Here is a 23,910-nt window from a genome sequence, read left to right on the forward strand (position 1 = left end):
TATAAGCAAGCTATTATTTTCTGTTCATTACTTTTACTGTTTTTTGTTAAAACACATAATCGACTAAACCTTTTCTGGCGAGTAGCATGCTAGCATATAGCTGCTCTTGACATAAGGTTGGGCATATGCTGGCTAGTTGAGCTAATAGCAAGATGATAGCCTTCACAGCCTGGAAATCTTTGCACAATTTTGAATTTGTTTCTGAAAACAAATAAAACATAACAGTTAAAAACAGTTAAAAACAAATGTCTACACAGAATTCTGATTTGAAAAAGTGCCTATAGGCCACGCACAGCTACATAACACAGAAACGCTTCAAACATTGTTTAAAAAAAAGGTAGGTCAACTTAACAGCTTTTGATTTGCTCTCAAGTTGATTAAATTAAAAAAGCTATGAAGTACATTATTACCACAGTTGTTTTTACAATGTTTACACTGATGAGTCCAGACTCATACAGTCATACTTTTAATTGTAGATACTTTTTTTTACTTTTTGTAAATCACGAGTTCGTTTTTTAAGTATAATCATGATCCCCATCACTGTCCAGCACAACAGAGACTAATTAAAGTTAAGAGCTATCAAAACTTGCAACCACTGCACTACCTAATCAACCTTGTGAGTCTGGAGGCAGGTCAGATGTAGAGATGGAGAAAAGGCTAGTGGTTGCAGTTGCTGAGTTTCCCGAACTCTATGATATCTCTGATCATAACATAAACAAAAACAAGTCTTACGAACACCACAACTTTCTACTAGCACTGCACTACCTAGTCAACCTCACTGAGGACTATCTGCAAGACGAAACGACACCCTGACAGGTTTTATGAATACTAAGCCCAGGCAGGGCCCTGTACACCATCACTGATATCTATATGCTTCACTGAAAAGGTGAAAAAGGCATGCTTGTGTGTGTTTCAGTGGCACTGATCTAAAACAGAATGCTAATTTAAATGTAATACAGAATGACACTTCAAATAAAGAGCTTGCATCTGCATCTTAATTCTGAAGGATATGCCTGGAGCAGTTGGCTCAGATCAGATTTTTATCCATTTACATATTCAATAATTATACCAATTACAGTAAGCAGAAGTATTTCATCTGATTTGACTCAGAATGCTCATGCAGGTATGCACTGCCCCACTGCTGAAATATGACATGCAACTGAGTTGTATGTTGTGTGTGTTTTTGTGTTTCAGATATATGATGGGTGTAAATCTGGAGGGCAGGGATCTTTCATTCATGGATGATGGATACCAGATGAACCCCAAACTGGTGGTCATTGTACTTAACCCAGACAGAGAGTGGGAGAAGGTGAGGTTATTTTATTTTGAAATAAGAAGCACATATACAGTCTTACAGTGAAATATGAAAATTGTCACTGTCATAACAAAATCCTTGCATCTCCAAAGTGGCAACTTCATAGAAGCACTTTAGTGTAATGAGATATTAAACCAGGTAATTTTGTACCAATTCTATTGATCCATATAGGAGGGGTGGGCAGGGGGTAGAACACGGTCAATTCTGCTCCTGGCCTTGGGTGCCTGTGGCATCACTACAGATCGAGCTCATGATCTCCTGACAGTAGGACCAGTCGGGTCATATTGTCAAAGAATGAAATATTTTGCGAAATGTCTTTTTTATATAGTGTTCCAACCAAAGTCGACAGTAATATTCCATTCTTTCATGAATTTTGCATTAGACTAGACAAAATTTGCGGGTTTAATGTTTAGCTTGCTACGTGGCTATTTTTATCCATTCCATTTTCATTCTTCAAAGCCATTTAAATGTCTGAAAGACTTTATTGGAAGTGCTCAGAGCCCAGTTTCCATCTTTTGTTTTCCCGAGCCTGAATTATGTTGACCGCCATATCGAACCATTATATACACTCTGAGGGCTATTTGTGCCATCGCTCGTTTTTGGAGCGATCTCGCTCTCTCAGTTTAGTCTCTCACTTCTCGTTCTATTTACTTAATTGACTAAATAATGCGTTTGTTTTCTGTATAATAATCTATTCTCTCAGCCTTATGCTCTCTTTCTCTCATTAGTTTTAGTTGTTCTCTCACGCCGTCTCGCTGCTTCATACACTCGTTTCCTTAATCATTTGCTCACTCGCACGTTCTTTTTAATGAGTTGTTATTTCTCCAAGGTGCATTGGACGCTGTGTGTTTTGACGGCGCCCTGTAGTGTGTGAAGACTTTTTCTTTCTCTCTCTCACTCACTCACTCTCTCGATCTCACACGTACACACATTAAAACCCTGCAGTGAGTGTGTGAAGAGTGTGGCACTAATCATTTCTCACTGCACTGGGCTGGAACCGGGGTGTGAGTAGACTGTGCTAACTGATTTTATACACACTCACACACACACACACTCGGATAACAATGCAAATGTACATGAGACAATTGCAACACATGAGTGTTAAAACATACGAACATTAGACTGTCTCACACATTCTCACAATACTAAAAGGGCGTAAAGTCGGAGAAAGACAAGGTGACTAATGGCCACAGCACCTCATTCAACATGTTAAAAGACCTGGGCAACCTAAATCTGTGTTTCTTTCTGATTACATTAATCTTATTCTTGCAGGCAAACAGTGAACATGTTCCAATGATCAATAAACGCATATCACCATATTTCTCACCTCTCAGTGTAAACTGGGCAGTCCTAATCTTGGGTAACGCTTCCATAAGCATTCCCCTGACCAATCACAAGGCTGAGGTCTCATGCCCCACCCACACAAAACAGTTTTGGTGTCAGAGAATCTTAGCAAGTTAAATTAACCCAGCACAACCAAAGGCGAGAAAGCTAGACCACCTGTCTGTCGCTGCCTGTCGCTCGTTCATCTGTTTATTCATACACCAACATTGTTTGTTTGTCTGTTCCTTCATTTACACGTTGCTTCGTCCATCATTTGTTTGTCTGCACATCTGTTTGTTCCTGTGTGTGTTGCTTTGTCTGTCCGTTTGTTCATCTGTTTGTCCGTCCGCACATATTTGTCTGTGACTTTTTCGCCCCATTACCATCACATAGAACCTGGATAATGAATATAGTTCTGTATGAGTGGCGTAGCAGGCTAGGAGTGTTGGACAGAGAGCTGTCAATCAAGCTGCTCATTAGCCATGCCCACACAGTTCTCAGATCTGATCAGAGGTTTATAGGCCGTATTTTGTCATATATGACAGATGTTTAATATAATACTCATTTTAGTATCATAGAAACAGTTCAAATATTTTACTGTGTTCCCTTGGACTTCAGGTATATAATGAATCCTTGCACATTCATGTCTTCTTGGATGTTCACTCAGTTTGTGCTGTTTTTGGAGCCCCACATGTGACAAAGCAGAGGACAAGCTAATCTTTTTGACATTTGTCAAAAGGCAGCGGTTGCTGGGACACAACCGATCTTGGTTGTCACCGTGCCAACACCGGAGACATCAATGATTGGTGAAGCTCATGTCGCCTGCGACAGTTGTGCAAAGGACTGCAAATAAAACATCCCATTTTTGCCATCCAAAGAATAGCATTGTGTTTGAGTAGTTATTGATGTCCAAAACAATCATGTTTATTGTCTGAGCAGTGGTCAGATGTGTTTAGATGATTGTGTATACCTGTGTCCAAGAGCTTGTCTTTGTTATAGATGGGTCGCTGGGAAAACCACTCGTTGATTCTGAAGTTCCCCGTGTGGCCCCGCTACAACTCATTTGGAGACACAGAAGCAGATGACAACCATCTAAGCATTGTGACTTTGGAGGAGAGACCCTTCGTTATTGTAGATGACGTGGACATTCTGACTGGGACCTGCATGCGCAACTCAGTACCCTGCAGGAAACACATCAAAGAGTAAGTCTCAGTACAACAGAGCCAACAACATAAAAAGGATAAGTGCAAATTGTTCCAAAAAAAATGCATCATCGTTCCAAGTGTTGATATATTTTTCATTGTTCTGGCTTACTTTGAGATTTCTTTTACTTGAATAATTATAATTGAGAGTACAGTTTGGCATTAATAACAATAATATTTGATGCGTTTGACAATATTTATCCATAATTGGAATTGGAAGGCTTCCATCAGGTATATATATATTTTGTTTTCCAGTAACACTACGGGTGGCTCCTATATCAAGCAGTGCTGTAAGGGCTTCTGTATAGATATCCTGAAGAAGATTGCCAGGAATGTAAAGTTCACTTACGACCTTTACCTGGTAACCAACGGCAAGCACGGCAAAAAGATCAATAACGTGTGGAACGGCATGGTGGGGGAGGTCAGTCAATTATAGATGAATTAACAAAGTCATTGCTCAAATAAACAGACAAATAAAGCAGTTGTCGGTCTATTGGTTGTTCCAGTCCATCCATCCCTGTGATTGATCTCCATTGTCTCGGGTGTCTGCTCTGTAGGTGGTTTACAAAAAGGCTGTGATGGCTGTTGGTTCTTTGACCATAAATGAGGAGAGGTCAGAGGTCATTGACTTCTCAGTCCCATTTGTGGAAACAGGCATCAGTGTGATGGTCTCCCGCAGCAATGGAACAGTATCCCCCTCTGCGTTTTTGGGTAATAAACTTCTTAACAAATGTCGCAACCCCAAGCGGCTGTTTCAGAGACCTCTCATTTTAGCCTTCTCTCTGTCATGCTCTCTGTTTCATGCTTTCTCTATTTTCTCATACCCTTTCCCTCCACTTTTTCTGCCCTCAGAACCTTTCAGTGCTTCAGTGTGGGTAATGATGTTTGTGATGTTGCTCATCGTCACCGCAATTGCTGTCTTCCTGTTCGAGTTCATCAGTCCACTGGGCTTCAACAGAAACCTAGCCCAGGGCAAAGGTAAAAAAACAAAAAAACTCTGCTATACAGTGATACAATGTGTTATGATACATACACATTAAGCAGTGCCCAAACATCAAAAACAGCTACATTTTCTTAGTCTAGACCTGCAAATGGGTTTAACCTGAAGCTAAAGGGTTAAACATTGACTTGCTAACAACAAAAGCAACACCAACCTAGTCTGAACTTGCTAACAGGGTTAAAGTGTCCGAACAGCAATAACTGCAATGAAAAAACATCATCAGATATTGTGTAATTTCTCTTTCAAACTCCCTTGTCTCTCTTTCTAGACCCTCATGGTCCATCGTTCACCATAGGCAAGGCCATATGGCTTCTTTGGGGTCTGGTCTTCAATAACTCTGTGCCAGTACAGAACCCTAGAGGCACCACCAGTAAGTTTATCGTGTCTGTTTGGGCCTTCTTTGCTGTGATCTTCCTGGCCAGCTATACTGCAAACCTGGCTGCCTTCATGATCCAGGAGGAGTTTGTGGACCAGGTCACTGGTCTCAGTGACAGAAAAGTAAGACTTTTATCTTCCTCATCCAATCCATTATATTGCCATATCCCTAGACATAAAACACACGAAGAGAAATGCTTTTATGAAGGCTCGTCCATACAAAGCCTCCCACTCATCCACAGTGCTTACATTTTACTGTTAGCTATAAAGTTTTACAGTTTGAAATAAAACTTAACTATGAGACCCAATCCTGTATAAGGTTTACAGCTGATAGTAGCTACCTTCATGTGTCACATAATATCACTGTTGGTGCAGTGGTTCTCTGATGAGTTTTGCTTGTTCCTTACAGTTCCAGAGTCCATATTCCTTCTCACCACCGTTTCGGTTCGGTACAGTCCCAAATGGCAGCACAGAGAGGAACATCAGGAAAAACTACCCAGACATGCACCAATACATGGTCAAGTACCACCAGTCAGGAGTCCAAGATGCACTAGTCAGCCTAAAGACTGGGTATGACTGCACTTAGTCTTATCTAAATGCTAGATGTGAATCCTTTTTAGTGACACAAAATATTTACAGAAGATTGCAGGACTGGGGCTGTATTACAGAAACTTCCTATCTTTAGGCCTAAGTTATGATCTGACGAGATCAATATAAGATTTTTTGCAATTTTTTATTACAAAGCAAATCCTCTCTTAATTTAGGAGGTTTATCTTACAGCATCTTATCTCAAGTTAGGAAATTCTTATCTACTCAAATGTAAACCCAATCAAAATATTTTTAAAAATATGAGTTATTTAGCTAGACAGTGACCGTTACTGATGTAAAAAAGGTCAAAACTAAAGTGCGATAAACTGGAAGTTGATAATATGTGACAGCACCTCCTGCTGTTTATCAGTGTCGCCGCTCCTCAGTTTCAGTTTCCATTTCCCAACGTTTTAGCTGACCGCGCTAACATTATTCCTCCTAATAATCAACCACATGTTCAACTTTGTCTCATCATTATTCACCACCTTCAGTGTAATATTTTATCTGATGAGTTTTCATCAACTAATCAATTAACAAACAAAGTAGAGAGGATTGTGGAGTTCATGTCTGCAGTGTCTGAGATTTTTGAAATGATTTTGAATGATGTGTTTGAAAAAAACAAAAGTCAAACCACCATAAATATAAATAAATACAATACAAAATAAATGTAAAGCCATTTTGCTAGTAGTGAAACATGCTTCCCATCACAGTTGTCTAAAAACAATAGAAACAGATGGTTAAAACAGAAACTGAGACACCACTGGGGTTAAAGTTCGGACAATTACAAGATAAGGTTCTGTAATACTGTTGTCTATCATGAAGTTTAATGGATAAGATTATGACGTTTTTTATTCTGTAATAGCTACTGTCCTAAATTCAGTCTTAACTGAAGTTGTCATGGTGAGTAAACATAAAGATTTCAGAGTTAGGATGTTTCTGTAATATGGCCCCCATTTCGTTCTTCACTCATAAGCTGTCACAACTGCCACTTGTTGCAGTAGCTGCTGTTCTGATTTGGCAAGTGAATTGTAAATTATTGGTTTCTACAGCAAACTGGATGCATTCATATATGATGCAGCCGTGTTAAACTACATGGCGGGGCGAGATGATGGCTGTAAGCTGGTGACTATTGGCAGTGGCTATATCTTTGCCACCACTGGTTATGGCATCGCCCTTCAGAAGGGATCCTACTGGAAGCGTCTGGTTGACCTTGCCATCCTTGGGATCATTGGAGATGGTATGAACACTGTCTTATATTTCTGTCTGTTTATTTAACTACTCCAAATATCAAATGTAGCCTACAGATGGCTAGATGTCAAGATGTCAAGAAATCTGTGTGTCCGCATGCATTATTCTTTCCTGCATCTGTCAGCTTTGTGTGTTTACATCTCTGTTTGTAAGGCTCGGTGCGGATGTGGTAATCAGTGCCTTTCTGTTTGTGAGCTTATTCAAGGATTTATATATTTATTCTGGACTAGGTGAGATGGAGGAGTTGGAGGCCCAGTGGCTGACGGGTATCTGCCATAATGAGAAAAATGAAGTGATGAGCAGTCAGCTGGATGTGGACAACATGGCTGGCGTATTCTACATGCTGGCGGCTGCCATGGCCCTGTCACTAATCACCTTTGCCTGGGAGCACCTTTTCTACTGGCGACTCCGTTACTGTTTCACTGGTCTGTGCTCTGGGCGACCTGGACTCCTCTTCACCATCAGCAGGGTAAGAAATACAACCAAGCTGGAGAAAAAATAAACACCTGCTCCAAACTATGACACTATGACAAACACAGTAAAAACAATTTATCACACAGAATCTTGTCAAAACACACGTTATATAAAATCACAATTTCTTTCTCTGCCTGCTTCTGTCTTTGCAATCATGATCTGTACCTCTGCATGTCTCTTTAGGGTATCTGGAGCTGTATTCATGGTGTTCACATTGAGCTGAAAAAGCCTCCAGAGTTGAATTTCAGTCCTCAGGCGAACATGCTGCACTTACTGAAATCTGCCAAAGAGATTACCACCCTAGGGGTAACCTCTCCTAAACGACCTGTCGCCAGCCTTCTCCCTCATACCCCAGGCTTGCTGGAACTTATGAACAAAGGCAACAGCCTCGGTCCAAAAGACACTGTCTACAGCAACGCCAGCACTATGATTGCCAATCGGCACAAAGAGCCTCTCAACAATGCTCTTTTGCCTGGGCAGCGTGCTCTTAGCTTAGTCGATGCCCAGTCTGTTGATGATGGCACAGTAGGTGGTAATGACCCAGGGCGACCTCCTGCTTCCAAGTCCCGTGCACTCTGGAAGAAGTCAGTTGAAACACTACGACAGAGTCAAGGACCTACCAACAATTCCCCACCCCCCACTGCCCCACCCATCGAGCCTCGTGCAACTATGAAGAGCCAGCGATACTTGCCAGAAGATCCTCAAGCACGCTCTGACATGTCTGATTGTTCTGGCCGTGTCGACCTACAGAAGCAGCACAAGGTCAAAGAAACACTACGGAAACGCAACCGGCTGCCACGGGACTTAAGTGACGTGGAACTGTCAACACTGCGCAGCCAGGCCAGCCAACAGAGCAATCACAGTGGCCAGATCTACTCTCAGAGCAGTCAGGGCAGTCAGATCTACACCATTGACTCCATTGACCAAGATCATGGACTACACTACCCTGACATATTCAGCGAGCACAGGGAGAACAAGCACCGCCCTCCCTCCTCCTCTGAGCAACAGCCAATTCTGCAGCTGAACAGTAACCTGCTCACTCAGGTTCACGAGCCGGACGTCATGCAGACTGCCACTGCTGCTGCTAAGGAGAAGAAGTACAACACATACGGCAAGCCCTGGTGGGGCAGGAGTCAGTTCCGGTGGACCTGGTTCCATCCAGGACCACCGACAGACCCACTGCCGTAGCTGCCTGTCAAAGGTGTCAAGCTACTCTGGGCTTTATACAGTGCGGTCTCCTCAGTACCGCTGTGATGCCTGTCTGCACTCTGGCAACCTGTATGACATCAGTGAGGATCAGTTCCTCCACCCTGATGCAGGTGTCAGTATCATTCGGGGCGGGAGTGTAGATAGGAATTTCTCTGCTTTTCTGCCACAGCCTGATGCTTCCTTCACGGCTTATCTTCCCCAGAATGACCAAGAGGGCGAAGGGCTCATCAGCCACTATCAGAATGAAGGCGTTATCATTCGTCGGCAGCATTCCTATGAGAACCTGCCCCAGAAGAATTCCTCACGTCGGGTTAGTCTCCAGGACAGTGCTCCTTACGCCAACATGCCCACTTCCACCCTGATCCCGGACAAGCCCCCAAAGAGCCAGTCCACGCACCTTAACCACACACTTGCCGGAGTTGGTGTTAGTGGGCTTGGCATTGGCCGGCGCAGCAAGTCAATGTATCCGGCCCGCCCAACGGAGAACCCTTTCTTGCAGACACTCCGCGACGACCAGCGTCTGGCTCACGGCCGCAGCTCCACGGACATTTACAAACAGCTGGTGCCGCTCACATTAGGTCAGGTCACTGATGGCAAGGGGCTCGGCATGGGGGTGGCAACTCCTGACCTCTTTTACCCCGAGCATGTCATGCCTTATGTAGCCCCTCCCCCAATCGGAACATACCCAACCCCCAGAGCAATGAGTGCCGGCGGTGCCCGGCGTGTCTACAAGAGGATGCCCAGCATTGAGTCCGATGTCTGAAGGATTGAGAGAAAGAGACTGAGAGACAGTGAGACTGACTCCAAGAAGGACGCCCTACGCAAAGCATGGGAAGTTCCATATGGATACGGATTAATACTGAGACAGCTTACTGGATAGTGAAGCTTTACATCTAGGCGGGAATAAAAGGTTGGAATATATTTTGTTCCCTGCTCTTGGACAAATCTCTCAAAGTTCAACATTACATCAGGTCCTCCCCTCTAGTTGAGCGGCAGCTCTGTGTCTTCCACATAAACACCGAAGACGGCAGCACATGCAGACCGGACATTGACATGCCGTAGAGAGGAAGTGCAACAAAAGCTGCTGGAAATCGCGGGGCAGCTCCAAAGAGTTTCCCTCTTCACACCAACAAATGAGCAACCAAAAAAATCCCACGCACAGATGACCACACCCACACTCACGCAAACAAATGAAGTAAAGCATTTGTGCATATGATACACAAACACAACTGAAACAACAAAAGTCCAAATAACAATGCATATTTACGCACACACACACACACACACACACACACACACAGTATATCTAAGATGCACAGAAACACTTGCTCAAGTCCAAACCAAAACAAAGTGTTACAAAGGTAACAAAATTCGAATAGATAATAAAAGCTTTGTAAGTCAAACTGAGGGAAGAAAATAACTCAATAAAAAGTGAATATGATTAGCAGAAATCATTGATAGTGCAAACTCTTGACAAAACTTACCTAATTGAGACTTGTGTCTATTTTTGAGGAGGAACTCTTGGTGTATTTGGGGAAGGACACCACTTAGCTTAGAATCACATTTAAAGGTCAAGGTTAAGAACTTTAATGTCCTCGTCCTCCTCCTCTTCCTCCTACCTTACCTTACCTGCATGCCAAACATAAGCAGGAAGACACTGTTCTTCTCTGAGCCACCAGTGTTGGGCACACAACAATGACACATGACTTCTAAATTTTATTAGATTGAGGTTATTTCTATAGTTGTCTAGAGTAAACATGTGAGACGAGTAATTTTTACACAGTTTTATACACTGCCAAATATTTGACCAAGTGGTGTGCAGAGCATGGATATTGTTATGGTATATGAGTATAGAAAGGAAGGAAGACGTAAAAAAAGGGAGAAAGATTCAGAAGCAGAAAACTATGGAGAACTATGCTTTATGGTTACATGATGCAAAGGGACTTGGGAAAGAATCTGAGAGCCCATACAAACAAATGATGTCACATATTGCACTGCAGGACCACAGAGATATAAGAACTTCCTGTTTGCCTCCAATGCACAAACACATCACTTCCTGCAGAATTAAACCACACGCCCATACTTCACTAATATCTTTTGGTTGTTTTCAAATATAATGGTCGTTCCAGCGATATGCACAATATCAGGTTGCAATATAATATTTATGTATGAAATTTCCTAGTTTTAATATGTTTTATTATTAGTTCACTTAATTTATGAATTGTAATACATGTAAAATTAATTTATAAATGTGATTTAATTGCGTATGTATAAAAAAAAGATAACAGCATGTTAATCTTCTCTATGGTCAGACTTTCAGAATTGTTATTTTTAATTTTTGATGTGAATGGGAGTAAATGTTTACAGTGAATATGGAAATATGGATCATCTCAAATGTGATTTTGATTGTCATTTGAATACAAGCATAAAAGTGTCATATGGCGAAAATGTCAAACTGGACCACATGTTTCTGCTGTGTTTTCAGTTGATTGTGTCTGGAATTGAACGAGGTTAACATTTCAGGGTATATATTGGGCTTCAAGCTCAAAAACAGTTCTTCTCCACTCATGGTTTGACAACAGACAATAATAAAAAAAAAGCTTTACAGCATTAGAGTTTTTTCTTAAATCATTAGTTCTCTGAAGACCTGTTTGTAGTCCCAGTTTGAATTCCCGCAAACGGGTAAAATTCAATAGCACTTAAAGCCCAAAGCGGTAAGTGCTGAAACAGCATTGTGGCAGCCCCAGGATTAGCTGAGTTTACCAACAAAGAGCTTTTCAAACACAGTTTACTGTTATTGGAAAACATTTGTTTTCATAGCACTAAAACTGGCCCACTGGTTATATTAATTCCTGACTGGCTCTTGGTTTATTGTTCTACATCCTCTTTATATTAGTATGATTTTTTTATTATTATTTGGATTGAGTGTTTTCAGACATTGCAGCACTTTTCATTATGCTTCATAGTATGTGAAATGTATGTATGGCTTTGTTTAGTCATTATCTGGAAAATTTGCTCATTATCCAGACAGATTAAACCAAGTCTTGGACATAAATTCCCAATTAATGTTGATACGCCACATAGCTTTTAGCCCAACAGTAGCGATTATATGTGTCTGGGAAACTGTCATATTCCAAACCTTGAAAAAACAATAGCTCTCACAGCTGTACAAGTTCATAAATACCTATAACTTTGTGATGAAAAGTGTTCTATATGGCACATTTTTAGCACAACCAGCTGAGGGGTTGTATTTTGTGGAATTAGAAAGACCTGATGCATACTTTAATGGAGAATATAATGATCCCATTTTCATTGCCATTCTTTCTATTTGCTGGTTAGCTCAGTAATATCTCACATTGAAGATTAAGAATATCTTTTATGCTGTGTTACCTAAACACACACTAAAATATTAGTCATTAGCAACAGTTCTAACAGATTTACAAATTCAGCTCTCAAAAATGTATGACAGGCCTCCTTTTCTCTGCATTTTTTTTTTATTGAGAGATAAGCTTATTGACTACTGGTTATGGTTTTAGGAACATCAGCACAATACTGTGATTTACATTCACTGAGCACTTTAGGAGGAACACTGTACTAATAATGGGTAGGACCTCACTTTGCTCCCAAAATAGCCTCAATTTTTCGTTGCATGGATTCTACGAGATGTTTCATGCTGTGAATCTCCCGTTCTATCACATCCCAAAGATGTTCTATTAGATTCAGATCCAGCCACTGAAGAACACTGAACTCACTGCCATGGTTATGAAACCAGTTTGAGACAACTTTTGCTTCGTGACATGGTTCATCATCATGCTGGAAGTAGCCCTTAGATGTTGGTAAACTGTGGTCATGAAGGGAAGCACATGGTCAGCAACAATACTCAGATAGGCTGTGGCACTGAAGCAATGGCTGATTGGTATTAACAGGTCCAAAGTGCACCAAGAAAACATTCCCCACACCATTACACCACCTCCATCAGCCTGGACGCTTGACACAAGGTCAAGGTCAGTGACTCACAGAAATTGGGATTCATCAGACCAGGCTACATTCATTTTTTCCAGTCTTCTTCTGCCCAGTTTTGGTGAGTCTGTGTCCACTGCAGCCTCAGCTTTCTGTTCCAGAAGTGGAACCCGACATGGTCTTTTGCTGTTGTAGCCCATTCACCTCAAGGTTCAATGTGTTGTGCATTCTGAGATGCTGAGATGATTGTACAGAGTTTTATCTGAGTTACTGTAGCCTTTCTGTCAGCTCAAACCAGTCTGACCATCCTCTGTTGACCTCTCTAATCAACAAGGCATTTCTGTCCGCAGAACTGCCGCTCACTGGATGTTTTTACTTTACTGAACCATTCTAGAGAGTGTCATTCGTGAAAATCCCAGGAGATCAGCAGTTACAGGAATACTCAAACCAGAGATCACATTTTTTCCCCATTGTGATGGTTGATACCTGAAGCTGCTGGCATGACTTTATGCACTGCACTGCTGCAACATGTTTGGCTGATTAGATGATTGCATGAATGTGGAGGTGTGTTGGTGTTCCTAATAAAATGCTCAATGAGTGTATGTAATGTAGCACATTAAAATACTACTGCTTTTAAGCATAATAAAGTACACAAAGTATTCCCCTTCACAAAAATTAAACATAATTAAAACAACGTTAATATTTTGGTTCTGTATCAACACCATTTGGACATTTATACAACTGCAATGTCTTCAGATCTGCTACAGCCCTGACTATTTTGACATGAAAAATCTCCACAAGTGGCAATATATTTAGCATCTGCTGTGAAAAAAGCATTAAAGTCAGGTCCACTCCAAACTACAAAGCGTCATACTTTACAGCTTTTAAATTTAGGAGCTGGTGACAAGTTGTGTAAACTCAAAAAGGCTGTGAAGTTCCCTTATAACCTCAAGTTGACCTGATTCTTACAGTGTATGCAGTGTGAATCCATAGAAAGCAAGCACAGTGTAGGACAACAGAACACACAAACTGTCCATCTGCTCCCACAAAGGCCACCTGGCACACATCATGCTGTAAATTTTCAAGCTGTTGGCACTAATGCTTTGAAAAATATGTATAAACATAGACTTTCTATTGCTATATAATCGCCACCTACAAAGGGAATTCATAACACATGCATAAGCACACAGCGATACTTCTACACACCTAATATTTAAGGTACTGTTTATACACACCTTACGCCAGTAATCCCATGATCATATAAGATGTGTTGAAAAGTAAATTCCATTGCACTGACATAAGGGGCCTTAAGGTAAAGAAGAGACACTGTTCCATTTTATACCAACTCTGAAGCATCGTTCCCAAGTAACAGAGGCAAAGTTAAAACACTACTTATCAGTTCTATGGAAGATGCCCTCAAACCTAAACAATCATGTTCATACATATTGTCCCATATGCATGAATATTCATATTCCTGTACAAGACATCTGTACTTGAGTAACAGTATAAATACTCTTAGTGAAATATTACTTCATTAAAAACATCTTGCTTTTAAATATAGAAAGTTTTGAGATATTGTAGATATATAGATATATAGACAGAGTATGTTGCATTCATGCTGGCAGCCAGACATTCTCCGTAATAGAAATTGAACTTTTTTACTGTAGTAGAAACACACAGAACTCATAAAGAGTGCTTTTAATGATGCTTCTGCCTTGCCAAGTTTCATTTCTTGGGAATGATGCTTCTTAACAATGTACAGGTGGAACACATGACCCCTTGGGTCAGTTCATTGTCATTTACATGTCTGCTTTACAAACATTATTCGATGCTTATGCATGTGTTATAAGATCCCTATGTTTGTCGCACTTAAAGAAAGTTTTACCAACATTTTGACAGGTACCTCGATACTATATTACCACAGGGGCGGAGTCAATGTCCCCTAACCAGTCAATCTTTGAAAGACCTTGAACAACGGCATGAATTAATGAAGCAAGGAAAGAAATGAACGACTGGAATGAATGAATGAATAAAGGAAAGGTGTGTGCTGGCATATGAACAAGACATATATAATATCTAAAAGACTGGTTGGTTTATGGATAATATGCAGCCCATAAAGGAATCTGGCCACCACCTGCTTAATCGTCCACAGCCTACAACACAAAGGATCATTTAACAATCGATTGGAGGCACATACAGTGCTGAAATCCTCTCTAATGTTGCTTTAAATTGCAAAACTGTGTTTATACTGGCAAGGCAAGTTAAAATCATGTTATTGACTGGATATACATTTCGTTATCTTCTTTATCCTTGGGGTCAATTTGAGCAACTAAAACCTCCAGAAAATGATTAGAATTAAAACTGCTACCCAAGTTTATGTGTGAGGTACAAAAAAACAAAGATTCAACATTTAGAGTCAATTATTTATTTGGAGACACCAAACACCGAATGGGGTCAAAATGACCCCAAAGATAACAGGAGGGGTAAGAATGACAGTGCCTAAGACAAAAGTTCATAAGGGGTTTTAAATGCATGTTCATACGCAGTCCAGCATGCCATATGTCTTTACACTGAGTGAACATTTCATGACAAATGGACCAAAAGAAAGGGTCCAAATATGTTGGAACATTTTTGCCATTTCAGAGATTCTTACGACAGAATTTTTTAGTAAAAAGTGAACGAACTCCAGTCTTTTTAATATGTCAAAATTCAAATATCTGCTACCAGATTTCAATGGCTCACTCTACTATAGCTCTGTGTTGTCGATGCATGCTCTGTGACACTTTTGTACTGTTAAGAAAGGTATTTTCAGCAGACTCTTTCTTTCCTCTTTTGTTTTACTGTTTTCGCTGACTGTTAATGTAGCCCGCTCCACAGCCAGGGCTTGTTGGGTGGGGATCAGGTGCATCAACATTGTTTTTAATCTCAGCGCGCTAACATTCTTTGGTCTGTAGTAGAGGCCTGCTGACCGCCACTTGATATACTTTGACCACGTTGCTATTATGAATCTCAGGGCATACAGACCCTAGAAATTCTCCTAATTCCCATCTGGATTTGCAAATACATGTTTGTGAGACTCATCAGTGAGAAATGTCGGTAAATGGTTCCTTTAAAGCACAATAACACACTATTTCTCATGTACGTTCTAACATATGTCCTGGTTTCGTCAACAGAGCCCCCACTCATACTCTCCTGATGTCATCTGTTCCTAAAGGTTAGAATTCCTCTGCTTTTAGTCCTTGTGCAGTGACACCATCTGTATTGTCTATGTTTTGTTTAGCGGTATTGTGCATTGTACAGATGAACCATCTAATTCTTATGTAACGCTGTAAATAAGTAAAAATGTCATTTTTTTCTTTTATGACTTCTCTGTCCCTTTCATACCCTAAATTTTTGCTCGAGGTATTTTTGGCTTACATTAATATTTTAATTTCATTGCCCAGAAAACCAAATACCTGCACATAAAAAGTCTGTTTAAAGCAATGGTTTGGACCAAAAGAAACAGATTTTCCCCTTCAAATCTAGTTAATCAGCTGAGACACGTTTAGTATCTGAGGTTTGCTTCTTTACCTTTTTGCACTGGAGCCACGAAAGCTATAGACAAAAGTATGGCCAAAATGCAGCCTTCAAGATGGCTGCTACCTGTTTTTAGCTATGCAATGCGCTTTTATCATTTTTGTAGAAAACAGTATGTCAAACAGTGTCAGAAACCACATAAGCAAGTCTATTTTAGATTACGTAATAACTCAAAATGTATGATTACATAATAATGACCTGAATAGTCATTAGCTGGCAATTATTCATTAATTGACAAGCCCAAAATGAAGGATGCGAAGTATCAGATGATCGATTACAAAAAAACATATAGTTCCAGTTCTGAAGTGTAAGCCACATTTAAAGCTGTTGTAAAACACTCAAAATATGCACAAAAGCAAACATGAACTGAATTTGGCATTAATGCACTGAGATATTTAAAAAATTTGCTTGCATGGGCCGCAAATGTATGATACATGGGACCAGACGTAAACGTTTATATGAAGTAAATGGCTCAGAAACATATTAAACGTACTCTATATAAAAAACAAGGCTTTGTTTGAACCAAGGTGAAACTATATGTTTATGATTCTATGACAAACTAAAAAGTTAATGAAATGAATAATACAATGAAGTATTAATAAAAATTCTTATGCCCACATAAAGTAAAATCCCTTTTGTTCAGGTTAGGTTGCTAAACAAACATTTCTAGGTAGAAGAATTGTTTAATGCGATTATAACTATTATAAAGCGCAACACACACTAACACACCACCACCACATCAGTGTCACTGCAGTGCTGAGAATGATCCACCACCCAAATAGTACCTGCTCTGTGGGGGTCCATGGGGGTCCTGACCATTGAAAAGCAAGGTATTTAACAAAGTATGCAGAGAAACAGATGGACTACAGTCTGTAACTGTAGAACTACAAAGTGCACCTATATAGTAAGTGGAGCTGATTAAATGGACGATAAGCGTAGAAACAAGGATGTGTTTTGAATGTTATGCTGATCATTGTATTGCCCAAACGTAGTGGAGGGGCTTTGGAGGAGGTGGAGGGGTGTGTGAGAGACTGAAACTGGAGAGATAAAAGAGAAACTGAGGCCCGGCGAAAGCAATACAGCGCGAGTCTGACACATTTACTCCGTTTCGGTCTAATCACCTTAAAATACTTTCATTCATTTTGACGTGATCCATGTGTGCAGCGTTAATGACCGCGGAAAGGCACACAGAGGCACTCGAGCTCTCCCTCTCTCTCACACGCACAGTTTGGAAAAACATTTTTTGTTGGTTTACATGGTAGAAAGAAGAGTTTTTTACTCCTAATTCCAGTGGAATTTGACGATGCTCGGTCCCAATTTGATTTGAATGAAGTGCTATTAAAAGGAGGCTTTATTTCTTTTTTATTTTATTGTATTTAGATAAATGAAACAAAAAAAGATTAGTATAGCCTCTCTTAAAAAAAACTCACCCCACAATAAAGAGGAACAAAAAAGTCCAGAAATTGCACACGCACAGCAACCCAAGCCAAAAAAAACAAAAACAAACAGTTATTAACAATACGAAACATGATAAACTATATCATTCAAACCCATAACGACTAGCCATTCAACTGTTAAGGTTACAGCACGTCTACCAAACATTTTAAAACCATTACCAACAGAGTAAAGTTGGCAGATCTCTTCACAATGTTCAGAGAATGTTCAAAGAAAAGACCAATGAACCATTTAGAAGAACCAGCAATCACATTAGTTTTGGTTGAATTGGGTTAGTTTGGTTTGCGACCACTGAAGTACCGATACTTTTGACATCCCTACCAGAAACACACCCTTTATGCACTTTATTGTAATTGTAGTCTATCTAGTAATTATGGTTGCACATTGCTTTAGCACTAGTTCTATATGTCGTTTTTTTTCATCCCTTGTTCCTCCCATAGAGTCCAATTCATTTTCGCCCAAACCCAGCCCTATTATTTACTTTACCCAACACCCGCCAAAATTCAAGTACTCATTTAGGGCAGATCCCCAAGCTTTAATCCACAGCCACACTGACCCACACTCCTCTATATGTTGTTTTTTCATCCCTCGTTCCACCCACAGAGTCCCATTTATTTTCTTTCGCAACAAAAGCCCTAATCTGTCTTTTTCCCCAACAGCCACCAAAGTACATGTACTCATTCAGGTCAGGTCTCTAATCCCGCACTCATCTATGTATAGTTTTTTATCCCTCGTTCCTCTTATAGACTTCCATAGTAACCGCTGCGCAACCATTCCGCATTTCCTTCAGGAAATGCACTTTTCTAGTTAGAGTCTGTTCTTCAGTTTTGCACTGGAGCTGCAAGGCTAATGTAGCTGACAAGTAATGGAACAGCTACTGTTAGCACTGTTAGCAAGTGCAGGCTTAGATCATCACACTCGCCTTAAACTGCATCAAGTTGTCAAGTAGTCTTGCTGGGCCAGACTTGACTTCGTAATGAGAATGTACACCTGCCGATGGCTTGTGAACCCCTTAAAATCCCAGGCGTATCACATACTAAGGCTTGTTATTCAGTTACTACAGGGACTTCAATGTGAACCAGTTGATTCTTAGGTTATAGAAGTGTGGGTTACACTTCATTTGAAAGCTACCTACATATGGGTGTCATAACACATGCCTTACTATTAAAAAACGTATTTATAAACCAATACTTGAGTATTTAATGAACAGCTTATGCCAGTAATCATATCATAAGCAGAAGTAAACAACATTTGTACTTCAGCTCATGTAGAACTATGTAGAACTGATATAAACTTCTAAACTAGACCTTCTAAGTTCTATTACTTGAGAATGATGCTTCATAATATTGTTATAAATGGAACAGATGTCCACCACTGTAGTTTAAGGTCCTTTATGTCAGTGTAATGTCATTTACTTTATAAAACATTTTATGTCATCTTATGGTTACTAACATAAGATGGTCATAAATACTCAAAAATAGCTTCATTAATATGTTATTAAGTGCTTATACATGTGTTATACAGTACTTATGTAGGCAGCCTTCAAATAAAGTGCTACCAAAGTGTGTATTAAAATTTTGGGCCACCAGTGGGCCCTGGCCAATTAAGGGGTTAAACTTTTGGTGCTGGATTACGGCGCCCTTCTAAAATCTGGCCCCAGAATCCTCTAGTCTGTGCTCTTTTGACACCACACAAGCAAAACAAACTAGAGAGTGAAATGCAGTCACAGGTTAACGGAACTGCTTTTCTCTCGCAATAGTCAATGTTGATTTTTACCGCATTGTGTTCTCCACCCAGGCGACTCACATCTACATGCTTAATTGGAGTTTTTTGGCGGGAACTTTGAGCTAACTTGTGTTGCATTGATGGGCTAACGACAGGCCTGCTGTTGGACACTGGTGGCGAGTGCACAATCACCCCCTACTTTGAGTTCCACCTTCATGAGAGGTTTTGAAATTTCACACTCAGTTTGTTCCCACCACATTCTCACTCACATTTAGCCCAGCTTTCTCAGACGTTCCTGTTACAAGATCACATCTGGCCCCGCAAGCCTGGCTATTAAGTAATCTCAAATAGACTTGCTTCTGTGGTTTCTGACACTGTATGAGAAACATACACTGATCAGGCATAACATTATGACCGTCTCCTTGTTTCTACACTCATTGTCCATTTTATCAACTCCACTTACTATATAGGTGCACTTTGTAGTTCTACAGTTACAGACTGTAGTCCATCTGTTTCTCTGCATACTTTGTTAGCCCCCTTTTACCCTGTTCCTCACGCAGTATGCAAAATATCCCCTTGTATTCAGGCGGGGTTCGGCTGGCAGTCTCCTAGCTCACTTGACATAGCGGTGCTGATGTTTGCTTCAATGGTACCGAAATGTTTAACAATTCTTCCTCTGGAAATGCTCTATTCTAGTTTGGTAATGCAGTCTTCTACAAAGTACTTTTTGGGAACTGGGCGAGTTTTCAGATTTACAAATATGTTGTGGTACACTGTAAAGTTTTTCAGAGGTATCATGGGCATAGTTACAGTTGCTAAGCTATGAAGGACCAATTTGCTATAACGCCACCCTAAAGCAGACCAGTGCTACATCTCTAGTTATAACAGAAGCTGGCTGATTGTGGATGAAGCAGCTAAACAATGGCGTTTCCCTGTATTTGTATCTGAGCATCTATTTTGCCCTCACAGACAGCATAACATCATAAGTTAATTGTGGGACCCCCCCAGAATTCTGATTTTGAGACATGTGGGTCCAAGAGGTAAATTTTTCCCCTGTATTTCACACCTTGATAACAACGAACGATTCCATTAAGTCTTACTCAGTCTCTCCCTATTAGCCTCCACACACGGGATGAAAAACAAGCAGTGGACAGGGTGCGTAAGCGTCCAGATTTCTTGGCCAAATTAACATAATTGATGTGAGGAAGCAAAGTGGACATATGCGATGTTCTTTTGAGCGAGAGACACAAATGCACTCGGGCTACTCATCGCAGCACACAAATGCGCAGATTATTCCGAATTTTACACTAGAGCTAGCCGTCGTTAGGAACTGTACATACATGTCGAGTTGCGAGATGGGAGGGAAAAGGTCAACACTTCTGCGCAAACCGTTGGCGGGTCATGTGGTGTGTAATGCGATTATTACCACGTTATCATGGCACTAACATGTTAGAAAATTCTGCTTTGAAGTGTGTGTGTGTGTGTGTGTGTGTGTGGAGAGACAGAGAGACAGAGGGAGAGAGAGGCTGGGATCTAGCCATTTTTAGATAAAAGTCATCTTTCATTGGCTTAATCTACTGTGAGACACTCAGTGCTCATTTAGTTGCTCACTGTGTTCTCATTGTGTGTGTGTTTGTGTGTGCATGTGTATGCATCTGTGAAAGAGAAAGAGCGAAACTGAGGCTTCTTTGGGATTACAGTTAAAGAAATGTGTGTGTATGCGTGTCTGTGTATGCGTGTGTGTGTGTGTGTGTGTGTGTGTGTGTGTGTGTGTGAGCATACATGAGTGAGTATATCTGAGCTTTTGCCAGAAGAGCGCGCTCTGCCTACACACTGAAGAACCCATGAAAATTCATAAGGGCGCGACGCCTACTCACCAATACTAAAAATACAGAGAGAGAAAGAGAGAGAGAGAGAAATAGGAGAGAAAGAGAGAGAGGAAGAGGGAGAGAGAAGCAGCAGAGTATAAAAGAGAGAAAGAGAAAAAAGCAGAGTGAGAAAGAAAGAGCAGAGAAATGAGAGAGAGAGCTACAGGGAAGAAAACATGGGATAGAATGAAAGAGAGAAAACGGAGAGAATGAAAGAGAAAGAGAGAGAGACTTGGAGGAAGAGAAAACTAGGAGAGAGAGCCAAGAGAGAGGGAGAGAGAGAGAGAGATAGAGAGAGAGAGAGTGAGGATGACGCTGAGAGGAGAGAGGGCGCTCTGTGTGATCAGGGGAATATTGAACACGTGGCAGGAGGAGAATCTCATTTTTCAGATTCAACTCCTCGAGTCACTTTCCTCCTCTGAAGGCAATCTTTTGCCCGTGTGAATGTGTGTGTGTGTGTGTGTGTGTGAGATAGAGATAGAGTGTGTAACTGCCCTTCGAGCCAGTGTGTAACTGAAATGTAGCATGTCGTGTGCAGCACATCAAAGAGCAGAATATAGAGCAGCGTTCAGCTACAATAACACGGCTGAAATAAACTCGAATCACACGCCCGACGTGTCCACTTCCACATCACACGGAAGCTGTAGCCTCTCAGAAGGCTGATTTAGTGACACAGTGAATGACCTGGAATATATAACGTGCACATGTGAGTGTGTTTGGAAAAACCCCAGAAGGCGGAACACAAACATATTGACATTTCAACATTGTGGGACATTCGGCTGATCTTTACAATAGAACACTGTTTCTCTGTAGACTTTATTAGCCCCCTTTCAACCTGTTCTTTAGTGGTCAGGACCTCACAGGACCCCCACAGAGCAGGTACTATTTGGGTGGTGGATCATTCTCAGCACTGCACTTACACTGATGTGGTGGTGGTGTGTTAGTGTGTGTTGCGCTGGTACGAGGGGATCAGTGTATTTCTGGTTTTAGAAGACATTCAGCTACACCTCAACCAGACAAAGAGACGCTGAAAACATGAACAGGGAGCTCCATGGATGCTTTAGCCTCAGATGTGATTCCTGCTCTCGCTGTTCTACAGAGACTGTTGTTGAAAGAGACAGATGAGATCAAGGATCAAAACTATGAAATGTACTTTACTTACAGCTGTGCAGAAGTGCTTTGCAACAAATGGAGGTTGACATGGAACAAAACCTGCTGTTCTCCACTGTGATCCAAGGTAACTAATGTAGCAGAGCTAGCTAATGCACTTTATTAAAATCAGCTAGATTTTAATGATTTAACTGTTAAGGTATGTTGCACTCATTTACACTAACATCTACTTCATTCTAAGTAGGTTACTCATTATTGTTACTCATAGACTCTATTTTACCCCTCGCCCTACCACTTAGCCCTACCCCACTGTTTTGCGTGTTCACTAGGGGTAGGTTGTCCTTATTTTTGTTGACATAGAGGGGTAGTGCCAAGTGTTAGGGCTACATGGCTCTCCAATGGAGGGTACACTCCAAACAGAGTGTTGTGAGTCAACACCAGACAATAAAGTAAACATGTGTGTATTATAAATGGGTTACCAGCATCCGAAGTCACTTATGTTATATGCCCCAGCTAGCATGTTGTGCAGCTAGGCTGACTACAACAAAACTTGTTTGCAGTCTATCCTACATACTACAAACCAATCCACCAGCATTCTCAGGCATTGGAGACATCTTCGTTTTGTAGCATTTCTCTGATTTGCTGCAGACAGGATGCCCAATGGCATATTGGAAATGTCCGGCACATTTGCATAAAAGCCATCAGCGACTACTGATGCCATGTCAGGGGCTTTGAAAGTTGTCCCATTTGGTAGTGGAAAATTTCAAGCACTACCCCTTGTAACTCAGTTCCAAGGGGCAAGGTGACACTTAAAAACAAGGGGTAGCATATAATATATTATAATTATAATATATTGGGCCATTTAATGAGTGTATATATATATATATATATATATATATATATATATATATATATATATATATATATATGTATGTATACACTCATTAAATGGCCCAATATATTATAATATAATATATATATATATATATATATATATATATATATATATATATATATACACACATTCCCATGGCAAAAATGCCTAAAATATAATGTTTTTTTTATTGTTTGTTGGATTGACTCCACACACCCTGTCTTGTTTCCAGGGTTTTTATTTTACTGTCCTATTTTGAAGCATTACGCCATGAAAAGGTACAAATATGTACTTTTCCTTTGGGAAAATCCTATTTAAGAAAGCACCTTAAAACCACTGTTGTACCTTTGAGGGTCCATTTACATTGTTTGTACCTCAGTGAACAAAAATGTACCTGCACAGAACCTTTTTTCTGACAGTGTAGAGAACATTTGGTCTCACATTAAATACAAACAATGTTTTTCAACTGTTTGAAACCATTAATGCTGAGTGGAGCAATATTGACTGTTCTTTTTGTAAAAGGCTCTCAGCAAGTTTAGCAACAAGACTTCAACGTTTAAAGAAATCCAAAGGAAAAGCAGCTCTCTCACACTAAACATGTTAGCTTG

General features: G+C 40.5%; 1 protein-coding gene across 1 annotated transcript in view; it reads left to right on the forward strand.

Annotated features, from left to right (window-relative positions):
- Positions 1-11,194, forward strand: part of grin2ab (glutamate receptor, ionotropic, N-methyl D-aspartate 2A, b) — a 115,405-nt gene extending 104,211 nt beyond the window's left edge. Inside the window, exons 3-12 of the mRNA XM_036557275.1 lie at positions 1,195-1,309; positions 3,638-3,840; positions 4,096-4,261; positions 4,398-4,551; positions 4,693-4,818; positions 5,109-5,338; positions 5,625-5,785; positions 6,853-7,040; positions 7,282-7,520; positions 7,709-11,194. Coding sequence (XP_036413168.1) covers positions 1,195-1,309; positions 3,638-3,840; positions 4,096-4,261; positions 4,398-4,551; positions 4,693-4,818; positions 5,109-5,338; positions 5,625-5,785; positions 6,853-7,040; positions 7,282-7,520; positions 7,709-8,713 — 2,587 coding nt within the window. The 3' untranslated portion in view covers positions 8,714-11,194. The remainder of the gene's footprint in view (positions 1-1,194; positions 1,310-3,637; positions 3,841-4,095; positions 4,262-4,397; positions 4,552-4,692; positions 4,819-5,108; positions 5,339-5,624; positions 5,786-6,852; positions 7,041-7,281; positions 7,521-7,708) is intronic.
- The last annotated feature ends 12,716 nt before the right edge of the window (positions 11,195-23,910 follow it).

This window comes from Colossoma macropomum, unplaced genomic scaffold (assembly GCF_904425465.1).
Source record: "Colossoma macropomum unplaced genomic scaffold, Colossoma_macropomum, whole genome shotgun sequence".
NCBI lineage: Eukaryota > Metazoa > Chordata > Actinopteri > Characiformes > Serrasalmidae > Colossoma > Colossoma macropomum.